The 13,051-nt window shown below is 40.9% G+C and overlaps 1 protein-coding gene across 4 annotated transcripts in view; it reads left to right on the plus strand.

Annotated features, from left to right (window-relative positions):
• The window catches only part of LOC121628194, a 40,986-nt gene continuing 27,935 nt past the window's right edge, over window positions 1-13,051 (plus strand). For 3 of the 4 annotated variants that reach the window (XM_041967151.1, XM_041967152.1, XM_041967150.1), the window contains exons 1-4: window positions 12-115; window positions 10,252-10,320; window positions 12,242-12,266; window positions 12,391-12,405. In XM_041967151.1, coding sequence (XP_041823085.1) covers window positions 92-115; window positions 10,252-10,320; window positions 12,242-12,266; window positions 12,391-12,405 — 133 coding nt within the window. In that variant the 5' untranslated portion in view covers window positions 12-91. Of the gene's footprint in view, window positions 116-10,251; window positions 10,321-12,241; window positions 12,267-12,390; window positions 12,406-13,051 lie in introns of all 4 variants that reach the window. The other variant, XM_041967149.1, reaches the window with a different exon arrangement.

Below are 13,051 nucleotides of genomic sequence, written 5' to 3' on the forward strand. Positions count from 1 at the left end.
GAACTGAGAGGAGCGTGCAGACAGGAGACTAATGAGCTGATGGCAACTTTCTGTTGATTTCCCGCCAAGAAAATTATTAAAGTTTTCCACCATGGACTGCAGCCTCTATTGTCAGGTGAGTGATACTTTTATATTTAAAAAAATCTCAGAGGCTGCAACTAAATTGAGCGACACCGTATAGAAAAAGCTGCCTTCTGCTTTCTAACCGTTTTCATGCACGCGGAAGAGGCTGAGTCTTTCTGAGTCATCAATCAGTCATGTGTAGAAAGTCAGCTTGGCACAGAGCGGCACGCAGTAAAAAAAACAGCATCCGGTGCAGTCTTTGGTTGTTAAAGTTCACATTGGATGTGGAACTTCTTTTTCTTTTTCAGAAATTGTTCGATTTCAGAAAGGAAGAGAAAAGTAAAGGGCAGTGTGGTCTGTCTTTCTGTCAGAAGGATCCTAACGAGAGAAAAACTGTGTGAAACGAGTATGAGTCGGCAATGCATTATATCAATGGTTCCCAAATTTTCTGCGCGCCCTCTCATTTTTATCGACAGCAGTATTGTCATTCCCGATCCCACTACCACATGTATCCCGATGCTTAGGAAGAAATTTGCCACGACATAGTCCGTGGTTTATTGGCTGCTACTCCGTTTACTATAAATAAAACCTTCAGTAGCAGGAAGACCTGCCATTTCCTCTGCTGTAGTGCTGAGCCTTTTAAACAGGAAAGTGCAAACTACTTGAATTGAGCTTTGATGAGGCGGATGCTGCTTAAATAAAACAGCTCTGCTTTATACGACAGTTGAATAATTTATTTCTAAAATAGTCAAGGGGTTTTTCTTTGCGTTTAAGATGAGTAGTCCCCAAATAGTTGTAACTTGTTTAGCTTCATTTACACAGTAAGGAAACTAGTTTCCCTGAACAAAGAAATTCTTACTTTGCTAAGATTAAAAAAAAAAACTGAGTAAATAATCTATGTACATAAATGTGCAGTTTGCTACATAAGCTTGTGGAGAAAAAGTCAGTTAAGGACACTGTTCGCAGGATGACCTTTAAAAACAGCGTACGTGAGCAGCCGGCCGGGACCAGATCCAGATGATAAACACACACGAACCAGGAGAGCAGAGCGGCCTAAGGGTTCCGAGAAAAGCTGGGAAGAAGGCCAGTTCTTTCCCCAAATCAGGGATGTTGTAAGAATGGTTATATGTGTGTGAATGTGTGTGAAAGGTCTGAAAGGAAACAGATGTTGAACAGTGACAGGCAATAAACCATTTAAAGAAAGGTATCGGAGTCAGATTCTCTTTAACGCGCGAGTGAAGTTAACTGTCAAAGCCGGAGCCGACCGAGACTCCGGTTGGGAGGCGCGCCCCTTCTCGTGGACGGAGCACGGTCTCGGAGCAGGGAACTCGACCGGCAAAAGCCACAACAAGCTGTTGTGCCACATTCAACAATGAATGATGAGGAGAGGAGTCCTGGTGATCTTGCATGCAGTCTTCATCACTCTCTGCAGGCATTTGCTGTGACAGTAGAGCTGCTGTACCACACACAGTGATGCAGCTGGTCAGGATGGACTCAACAAGGCAGCTGTAGAAGTTTCTGAGGATATTTGGTGACATGCCGAACTTCCTCAGCCTTCCTCAGAGGTACAGCTGCTACTGAGCTCTCTTCACCAGCTGTGTATTGTTGAGTGTCCAGGTGAGGTCCTCATTGATGTGGACCCCCAGATATTTAAAGCTGCTCACCCTCTCCAATTCCAGCCCGCTGATAAGCAGTGGCTGATGAGCGTTTCTCTCTTTCCTCATGCCCACAATCATCTCCTTGGTCTTGTCCGTGTTGAGGGTGAGGTTGTTGTCCTTGTTGGGCTGCTTCGTCCCCGCCAGCGATGCATCCTATCACAGCGGTGTCATCCGCAAACTTCAGGATGGGGTTGTCCTTGTGGGAGGCCACACAGTCATGGGTGAACAGGGTGTAGAGGATGGGACTGAGGACACACCCCTGTGGTGTGCCAATGTTAATGATGATGCTGGCTGAAGTCCTTTTTCTGATCCTGACAGACTGAGGCCTGCCAGTCAAAGTCCTGGAGCAAGTCACAGAGGATGGGGTGTAGTCCCAGGGAAAACAGTTTGTGGGTGAGCTCGTGGGGGATGAACGTATTGAAAGTCAAGCTGTATTCAATAAAGAGCATCCTGATGTAGGAGTCTTTATCCTCCACGTGTAAGAGGGAGATGTGCAGGGCTGCAGCAATAGCTGCCAACGGTACCAAAAGGTGGTTCAGTGACCATGGCGTTACTATGCATGATTGGCCAGCAAACTCGCCTGACCAGAACCTCGTACAGAATCTACAGAGCATTGTCAAGAGAAAGATGAGACACCAGACCCAACAATGCAGATGACCTGAAGGCCACTTAAAAGCAACCTGGGCTTCAGGTCTAGTAGATACCCTGTAATGAAACCTCAAGTAGAGCGATGGGGTGTGGATTAAGTCGGGGACCAGCAATGCCTTTTTGTCACTTAATTTATCAACTTTATTTAATCAACACAGTTTCGATAATGGCTTTGCAGTGCCGGCCATTGGCCCGTCTGCACTGCGTGGTTACACATTTGTGGTCATCACAAGAGTCATGGTAAATCTGCATGCAGTTCTAATTATACTACAGTCTGAGTCAGCTGCATGCAAGCTTTTAATACAGTCTGTTTTAGCAGAATCTTGTGCAATTGTAGGTAACTTCTTTTACATAATTTCTCCTTAAAACCTTAGGCCATGTTGTTCTTCTGCTCCTCTTTGGAGGTTGATATCCTGATGCATGCATGTCTGGTGCTCATATCTGCCTGGTTTCAGTTGTTTGGATTGCGTGCAGTTCTTTAGAAACTCTGCTGGCTGCTTGCATGTGTTGAAGCCATACCATTGCATCATGCTGTACACGATGCAATAAACAGTGGAAAAATGTAAGTTTGCCTATTCTTCAGTGATGTTTTGTTTATGTGAACCTGATAGGGAATGTCATGTGTAGAACTAACACAAGATGGAGATTTTGTATTTGAGAATCAAATGTGTAAGAGACCTGTTCTGCTTGGTAACTTCTCCTCAAATTTCATCTCTTTTTATTTGCAATGCAAAACAAAAGTTTGTTTCAAAAGCAAAAAATTTCCATTGCATACCATAGCAGAACCCCTCTGGAGAATTTATCAAGTAAACAATTTACATGATTTGCACATCTGTTGGCCACAATATTTATTTAAAGGTCCCATATTATACACTTTATTCCCAATCTGAGACCATTCATTAATATCTAAATGAAATATTTCCGCCATGGTATGGACAAATCAACCCTCAGTTTGAGTGCAGCGGCTTCTCTTCACCTCCCTCTTTTTAGCAGCTTCAGAAATGTGCCGTTTATGGTGGGCGGAACCCTGGTGGAGCAGCTCAGCTGTTGGCTCCGCCCATCGCATCGCCCGTCATGAGGTGATTGACAGGTTAATATATTTTCAAGCTATCAGACTAATAAGGCCGAAACGATAAAATAACTGCCAGCTCTTACCTCTCCAGCTGTGTCACGGACAGTTGGTATTGAACCTGGCTTCAGCTTCAAACGGTTGGCGAAGCCTGCTTTCCATGCCCCCATGTTGTGGAAACAGTCCTCTTTGAAATGCTGGCCACAGACATGCAAAACCTTTGGAAGTTTTCCGGGTACATTTCCTCCAAAAATAAAATTAATCCACTCAGTCCTCGTGGGTTCAGTGGATGGAAGTAAAAAAACGTTTTCGTGTTCATTTATGCAGCCACAAACAGAACAGTGCTTCTGTCGCTTAGCCATGTCCGCTAACGAGGGTTGCCGAAGAGGGAAAAACACTGGGCGCTAGGTGATTTTTAGAGGGCGGGCTTTGAGAGCCGGTAGACGGGTCCATCGCTCTGTGGGGAGTGGTTGTTGTCCCTTATGACGTCATAACGTACACGCTTTCAAACAAGCTCATTTCAGCGCTTACTTCCCTAGAGGTGGAGCAGGGGGGAGAGAGAGCGCCTGAAAGAGTTTCACACTTACGGGTCTCCTACACATGCGGGGGGACCAGTATGACTGTTCCAAAACCATTAAAAAGTGAATTTTGCATAATATGGGACCTTTAAACCACCTGTCTGATATTGTGTAGGACACATTAATGCCACTAAAACTGCTTTGAATCATTGAGATGGGAACAGGAAAGGCTGAGGACCTGTGGTGTTTTGCAGTAGATCCTTTAAGAAATCTTTTAAGCAGAATGATCACGTCACAGCACATCATATATCTTGTAAGATAAAAACGAAGAGATTGTCTGTTTCTCACACAGGATTAGACACTTCAACAAACCAAATGAGCTTTTGCATTTTATTGAGCACATAAACAACCCCATTGACATTAAGGCAGGATGCCCTGCTGGGTCATCCTGAAGGTATCTAGTATCAGATAAGTCACACAGGTCAGTGTGAACTGCTCTAAGGAATGCAACAACTTTACGATAGCAACAAGCCACTCAGCATAAATCTCTGGTACTACGATCTTAAACAATCTGTTTACCTTGAGAGTGATCAGTATAACACAATATTAAAGTGAATATATGAAATTTCCACAACACTTGTTTTGGAGCACCCTACTGATACCAAATCAGACTGAACTCTGTGCAGTTTGGAGCCCAAATCAATCCTGTGCGTTGGCCTTGTGCCTTGTGACCCAAGCCATCCCTGAGCTTTGAGCCGTTTTTTTTTTTTAAAGGGACATGGAGGGGGCAGCAGCAGCATCTCCCAGTGAGATGTTTGGACATGGGCAGTGTTGTCATTGAGGATACTTAGAGAGTACCCTTGATACCCTCAATCGAAGAGTACCTCCCCCCTTCAAAAAAAAAAGGCTAAATGGCTGATTCTACCTTAAGGTTGTCAAAAAACAAAGATTTTAAAAGGCTTTTTGCTTTTTTTGCTTTTTTTTTCTAATAAATGAAGGTGGGTTGTTTTTTGTTTTTGTTGTTTTTTTTTTTTTTTGGTCTGTTAAGTTCATGGTTTTTCTACTGTTGCACATTGAGCAATGCAGGTAATAGCCAACAGGAAGGCTCTGCAGCAGGAAGATTACACTACCGTGGCTGATAACCACTGACCTTTTGATGCTGGATAACTGAAATGAGAGATACCAGTAGAGCGATGTGGATCTAAAAGATTCAACTCCTCCAGCTAACAGACATTGATTCCCATCAACAATACTCAGAAGAGGGTCAGAAACATTTGCTACCTCCACGCTGTCGCCTCCAGGACTTTTCAGCTTCATGATTAGCTATTAGACTCTTGTTTTCATTAGTTTACTCTGTATAAAGTTAATCTTATCAGTTATTAATTTATACAGGCAGATGTTTTGTCTTCATTATACAGCATCATGTGTTTCTTGATTCGGATGTGGGAAAGCCTCCCTTGAATGTATTAAATGGGAAACACAATTAATGAACCCATAGGATACCAAAAATAGATGCAAATTTTAAAAATATGGACACCCCTTTTAAAACAAGGCATTTAAATCCTCCTTCCATTGTTTAAAGTGGAGTTTTAACCATTGGTGTACATGTCACAGAACCGAGTTATCTCCCATAACTACAATTTCCTGTCAGGAGACAAGCTTGGAAACTCAGTGGTTCCCAGCCTGGAGTTGGGACTCCCCGAGGTCTCAACATTCAGAGCCACTGTGATTAATGTCCACACATCTTTGCTATTTTAATTTAAAAAATAAAAAAAAAAAAGGTAAGGCTATATGTTGTTAGTTTAACTTTGGCTTTATGGAAGGACAGGACTCAGCCAGAATACAGTATTTATGGTGAGAATCTCACTTTTGAAATCAGAAAACCAAGCACGGTATCAGCATGGGGCGGGGCAGGGGGTCCATGGCTTTTTCATATTTGCATGAAGGGGGTCCCCAAGGAAAATAGGCTGGGAACCACTGCTGTCAGCCTCTGCAAGAGGGCAAAGTATTTCACTATATCTTATAAACCCTGGTGGACCTTATGAAAAGAAAATGGTTGTTTGTATTATGGACTGCAGGAATTGTACCTAAACATTGAGCTTGAGAGTTTGCAGACTGGTGTAGTTTGTTTTGTCTTTTCATCTGAGTCTGTACTGTCTGATTTGGAGCCCACATGTGTGAAGCTTGGTAAATGAAAAGCAAATTTGGTTGTTCAGCATGGGCAAGCTCTTGCTTTTCTAAACAGAGTTAGAGCAGATGCATATCTCTGAGCACTGCAGTCAATTGATGCAAGCTTTTGGAAACAAAACCCTCATACAGGGTTTAATGTACAGGTAAAGTGGCTTTAAAAAAAGCAAGAACAAATTAAAGAGAGAAAAAAAAAAAACAAGCTGGATCCATACCCCAGGGCAGACAGGCCTCTAATAAGTGACAAGTGGGTAAAGATAAGATAAGATAATCCTGGGGAAATTTCGGTGTTACAGCAGCAAAGATGATAGTGCAAAACCAGTGTAAAAAACAGGATTAGAGATAAGAACAAAAACTGTACAGAACAAAAACTATATTAAAAAGTCAATATAAAAACAATCTATATAGAAGCGTGTGTCAAAAAAAAAATAAAAAAAATTAATAGTATTGCACAAGTATTGATTTTGCTCGTCTGTGTGCATTATTAGTTTCCTGTTGTGGCTGTGTGGCTACTTGGAGCAGTGCAGATTGTACAATCTGACCGCAGCAGAAGGAAGGACTTGTGTTATCTGTCCTTCACACACTCGGGTGAAGCAGTTTGTCACTGCAGGAGCTGCTCAGTGTTGTTAAAAAGTCCTGCTTGGGGTGGGGCATTTTCTCCATCAGAGATGAAAGCTTAGCCATCATTCTCTGCTCCGCCACCACCTCCACAGGATCGAGGGAGCACCCCAGGACAGAGCTGGCCTTCTTAACCAGTTTGTTCAGTCTCTTCCTGTCAGCAGTCTGCTCCCAAGAAGACCACACCATAATAAATAGCTGATGCCACCACAGAGTCAAAAAAGGATCTCAGCAGTGTTCCCTGCACCCCAAAAGACCTGAGTCTCCTTAGGAGATACAGCCTACTCTGGCCTTTCTTGTACAGTACGTTAGTGTTGTCTGTCCAGTCCAGTTTGTTGTTCAGTGGTGAAGAGGAAGGGAGCCAGAACTGTTCCCTGGAGAACTGTGCTGCAGACAACCCTGTCGGACTCACAGTCTTGTGTCCTCACATACTGTGGTCGGTTGGTGAGGTAGTCCAGGATCCATGTTGTGAGATGGAGGTCTACCCCTGTGATTTCCAATATGTCTCTCAGAAGTGTGGGCTGTATGGTGTTAAAGGCACTGAAAAAATAAAAAAAACATGATTCTCACAGTGCTCCCAGCCTTTTCCATGTGAGAGAAGGATCTCCGTAGGGGGTAGATAACAGCTTCATCCACCACAATGCCAGGCTGATAGGTGGTCCATTGATGGGCCCACTAGAGGCCATAGATGGACAGGGGGAGGGACAGATGGCTGATCAAATCTATTGAAGAATAGAGTGAGGTTGTTAGCCAATCGTCGCCCCCCCCCCCCCGCCGCCAAAGATTTGGCTTTTTTTTTTTTTTTTGTATGTCAGAATGAACTTAAAATCCACTATAAGCTTTACATTTGAACTTAATTTGACCTTGACTAAAATTTAATTGACACATACAACTGTTTAAGTACTTATCACACAACATGCCCCAAATAGCAAAAAACATGTCTGTCCCAAATGTGCAGTTTTGTTTGGCCCAAGTTTGGCCTTGACTTGCTGCTTTGACTAACTGTGAATGTGGCTATTGAAACTTGGCCACATTACCACCAGATATGGCCCAAAAGGAAATTACCATAATCTATGTCAAGACAGGCTTCCACACTCCACAAAATACTTGCCGTAATCCATATCTAGACCAACAGCTGACATCTGGACCACATGTGGCCACAGGGGACTTGCCATTATCCAAGTCAGGCTGGCAACTGACTTCTGGTCCGTTTCTGGTCCACACAACCCAGGCCAGTGCCACAACTGAGCCATAAGTGCCAAAAGTATTCCAGATTTGGTCCAGACATGTCTGCAGTCTCAGGCTGTTCTCTATGAAGTTTTTTGTGTTTTTATTAAATGCAAATACATTCATGATTATAAAATCAGTGCATCATGTACTTTTTACATCTTCTGTAAATCTCACCCAAAAGTTGAGAATCCTTAACTTTTTGTGAGCAGTGTATATCATGTACTTTCCACATTGTTAATAAAAAAACTTTTTTTTTTTGTTAATATCCAGAGGTGGAATGGGAAATGTTTGAGGCAAAGCTGGTAGGGTAGGAACATGTTGGGCTAGCACCTTGAGGAATGTGCTTTTCTTTCCCTTAACTTGGACTATGGAGTTATTAAAAATACAGGAAATATTAAATACCTACTTGAAGCAGCATGGTAGAGGGATATTATTAAAGATGCAGGGTGTAACAGCAAAAATCATGGGTTGGGGGGTTCTATTAAAAAATTTATTTCGGCTTCATATCGCTTTGCTCATGGAGTTAATAGTTTACATCTATTTGTGCATAGGGTCTTCTACATGGGAGAGCAATTGTGGCTGAAAGAAAAAACTGAAAGAGTAGATGGTTATAAATGCTTGTTTGGGGGTTTTAAACATATAAGAAATGGGGAGTCCTTCTTAAAGAAATGAAGAACACAGTGGTGTGTAAATGAACAATACGTGAAGTTTGTGGGAGTTGATAAATGCAAACTTGAGTGTGCTTTATATTCTCATGGAGGTTCCAGTTTGCAGAGCTCTTAGCCTTCAGGGATGGAAATGCTGCACAAATCCTTATTTTTGCCAAGGTTCTGTCAAAGCCCACACCATCATCCCTCTGCTCAGAAAGACAGCAGTTACCTGCCTCAATGACTACTGGAAGTTACCTTACACTTGTGATAGATTCAAAGCGTTTATTGTCATTTGTACAGTAAGGAAACAAGTTTCCCTGAACAATGAAATTCTTACTTTGCCAACCAAACTGAATGCCATCAAAGTTTATAAAATAGAAGAAAAACAACTTAAGAAAACTAGATTAAAGATAAGATAAAAAAAGAAACTGAGTAAATAATCTATGTACATAAATGTGCAATGTGTTACATAAACTATTCTGCCACATTCAACAATGAATGATTAGCTGTGCAAAAACTATCTTGAGGTAGACGGTAAGATGCATATGCAATATCTATTTTAAGTAACAAGACACATAAACGGTAAATAATATTGTGTGCAGGGTACAGGCTGTTGTTACAGACTCCTATCAGCTGTTTAGGAGTCTGATGGAGTTTCTGAAAAAGAGTTTCTGAGTCTGGATGTCCTGCATTTCAGACTCCAGTATCTCCTGCCTGAGGGGAGGAGAGTGAACAGTTCATGATGGGGGTGGGTGGGCTATTTGATGATGTAGGCAGCTCCCCTGTGGACTCAGTGCTGGTCGATGCTCTGCAGAGAGTTCAGCAGAGTCCTGGTGATGGCCTTCCTCAGTCCATACTTTGCAGCTTTGTACTCAGTCTCATTGTCCGATTTAAATGCAGTGGAGCGAGCACGCAGCATATGACGTACCTGATTGTTTATCCAGGTCTTTTGGTTCAGGACCTTTCTGATTTGTTATCCACACAAGTGCTGATGTACCCAGTCACATAGTCATCATAGTCCTGTACACTTTCAGAAGAGTCCCTCAGAGAATTGTAGTGCTTTGAGAGACTGACACTATCTTGCATCAAAGACACTGTGCAGATGTGGATGGGCACTAGTTGACTTATGGAGCTAACAGGTCTGCAGAGGATGCCATCTCTATTGTGCTTCATTCAGCTCTGCTGATTTGTTACGGCAACCTCTGACTGGTAAGAAGTATCTGATAACAGAGCTTTTATAGCGTTCTTCCATGTCTGACTGTGAGCTATAGCTCTCGGCTTTCTGTTCTGTTTGTGTTTACCCACAGGACCTTCCACTGTACCCGCAATGCTTTGTGTTGTCTGCTTCCTGCATTTGGTTCACTTGAAGTAGAACAGACCAGAGCTCCGTCGCACATTCACACCTTGAACTTCATAAAAAACTTCAATCCTAATCAGAATGGCTGGTGTAAATGTACCCTTAATTTTCCTGGAGAGGAAAATATAATGGTTTCCTTTTTAACATAAAGTACCTTACTTGACTTGTTCAAACGACGGCTACTTATGTTACTTATATTATTCTATGTATGTATATATGATGAGCCTCTAAATTTTCTTTTTCCTTCTTGTAGGTGTGTCGTACTGATTTTCCCAAGGTATTTGCTTTCAAGAAACATTTGCTTTCACTGGAACATCAACTGGTGTGTATTTGACTTTACTTACATTTTAACATGTAAATTGAATTAATTGAAGTTAATTGGAACAGATCAAAGTTGAGGCTGAAAACTAGTCTAGATTCTCTCACAACTGGCCAGTTTTAAGGTCTCTCCTGGCACATGGTTGTTTTTAAATTCATAAATGATTGCCTCATCATATGGTTTTAGACATATCAATGATCTCAGTGAGGTGGACAGAGTAAAAACAATGGCTTATTTTTTTGAAAAATGGCACAAAATTCTTACTTTAAAACACCCAGCAAACAAAAGTAAACTTAAGTTGTTCCATGATAAAGCAGTTTACTTTTTGGAAACCACAGGCTTCCATCTTCCCATTACAGCATCTCTCCACAAACGTAAAGACAACTGAATTGAGAGGACGCTGAAAGTGTGTTGCTGCTGTCATTTTACATTAACACAAGATTGTGGAATCTTTTACTGGAGCTTTATGGTTACTTTATTCCTTTGAAAAATGGTTAAACTGGTCCTTCTGCAAAAGATGTTTTTGTGAAAAAGGGAAACCTGTGATATAAGGTAACAATTACCAAGAAGTTAGATAAATGACCAGCAGCTGCAGTTTAATGTCGGCAGCTCCCACACTAGGTAAAACATTTACATCCATGTTAGGAGGGTTTATCTGGGTTGTTGGGATGTTGTCAGTAGAAGAGGGAAAGACTAGAGGACACAATGAGGTGGGGAAACTAATCGCTTCAAATAGTGTAATCATAGAGCCGTTTATGATTGGGTGCTGCAGATATAAGAAAGTATGATGGATGAACTCTTGAAGAATTGTATATGCGTTACCCTCCCTATAACCCCTGTACCCTTATGGTCACTTAAAGCTTGTGCTTTTAAACAGACAAACAAACCCTTTGAGAATAATACTCTATGTCATTGATGTATACAATTCAGAGTAAAGCCTTTAAAAAGAAACTGAAAAGGGGAGGAGCCCTTTTAGTAAATGAAAGATGAAACGCCAGGAGAGTTAAGTTAGTCGATTCTGGTCGTTTCATTGCTTGTTTTTTTGTACCTGTATTTTAATATTAACTTAATAAATGCTCCGTGCTTACATACTTTTGTCTTCTAGGACACTTTGTCATATTGACTCTAGAACAACACAGATGCGATTAAACATCAGTTTTTGAGTACTTTCATGCTACAACGGAAGCAAAATTTTTTTGTTTTTAACACAACAAAAAAAACAAAGAAGCTAGTTTGTCTTTAAACCAAAGTGTAAATGCAGACGCACACATTTCTCCAAGGCCACTGGTGTATGGCAGAGAAGTGATAATTAGGGTTACTGCCAAAAACCTTTCGCTACTGTTGTATGCTGCTGATGCAGTTGGAAAAATCTCATATAGGGATTTTTTTTTATTTTTTTTATTTAAACGACTAAATTAAGTAGTTGCTGTTTTGGCATCTCACAGTACTGAAGAAATGGATAATGCTGCTGTCCACAGTGCTCAAAGAAATTTTATGAATTATCTGTGAAAAAATCAATCAAAAAATTGAATTTATTAACTGAATGAACCAACCATACAGAGAAGTTAATGCTATATTTTTCTTTAAGAAACATCAAGAACTTTATTGAAAATGAAATAAAATATTACTTATGTAGCATTTCTTTTTTTTAGAGCTCATCCTTAGTTTTCAGTTGAGTTTTTTTTTTTTTTTTTTAAGGGAGCTCATATGCTTTTAAGGGGAGCTGAACTCCCCTTAGCTCCTCCATAATTTGGATCATGTAAATAGCTTGGATAAATATCCTGGTACAAAGTACTAATCAAGTCTGAAAACTTTTCCAAAATGTTCTGATTTTTCCACAGCATGTGCAAATAAAAAACTTTGTTCCACTTCGTGATGTTACCTCTATATTTAATTCATACCTGTTTCTATTGTTTTTACACAGAAAATGATAGACACTTTCCAGAAAGGTAATGTTCATTGTCTTTATCTCTTTGTAGGTTAAAGTTTTAGAAGACTCACTTATACCTAATGTCTGTTACACTGATTTTGTTTTTGCTGATGTGTTTTTTTTTGTTGTTGTTTTTTTTCTAGACACAATGAGAAGTGGTGAGATAATTTCCTCTTCTTCCACCATCTAGTTTTAAAGATGAGTCCTGTAGGTCTTGGTATATGCCTTAGAGAAGTGCTTCTGATTCTTTTGAAAGATGTTTCCTCATCCGACATGCTTTTTCATGTGCTTTAGTGCTCATATTGCCTACTTTATTATAAGCTTACCAGAAATTTCAAGCCAAAAGTTTATTTTGAGAAGGATAACATTGCTTTTTTGTTTGTAACAAATCCAAGTGCATGCTGCACTTCCACAGCCACATCTGCTTATACACTCGCAGCCACTTTATTATGTACACCTTGCTAGTACCCGGCTCGACCCCTCTACCTTCAGAACTGCCCTCATTCTTCGTGGCATAATTAGAACAACCTGTTGGCAAGATTCTTTAGAGATTTTATTCCATATTGACATGATGGCATCATGCAGATGCTGCACATTTGTCGGCTGTACATCTATGAGGACAGTCTCCTGTTGCACTTCATTACAAAGGTGCTTAATTGGATTGAGATCTGGGGACATTGGAGTACAGTGAACTCATGGTCATGCTCAAGAAACAAGTTTAAGATGATTTGAGCTTTGTAACATGGTGCATTATGGGTACACTGTAGTTTATAAAAGGATGTAAAAGGTCAGTAACAATACTTA

Source organism: Melanotaenia boesemani, chromosome 17 (assembly GCF_017639745.1).
Source record: "Melanotaenia boesemani isolate fMelBoe1 chromosome 17, fMelBoe1.pri, whole genome shotgun sequence".
Classification (NCBI taxonomy): Eukaryota; Metazoa; Chordata; class Actinopteri; order Atheriniformes; family Melanotaeniidae; genus Melanotaenia; species Melanotaenia boesemani.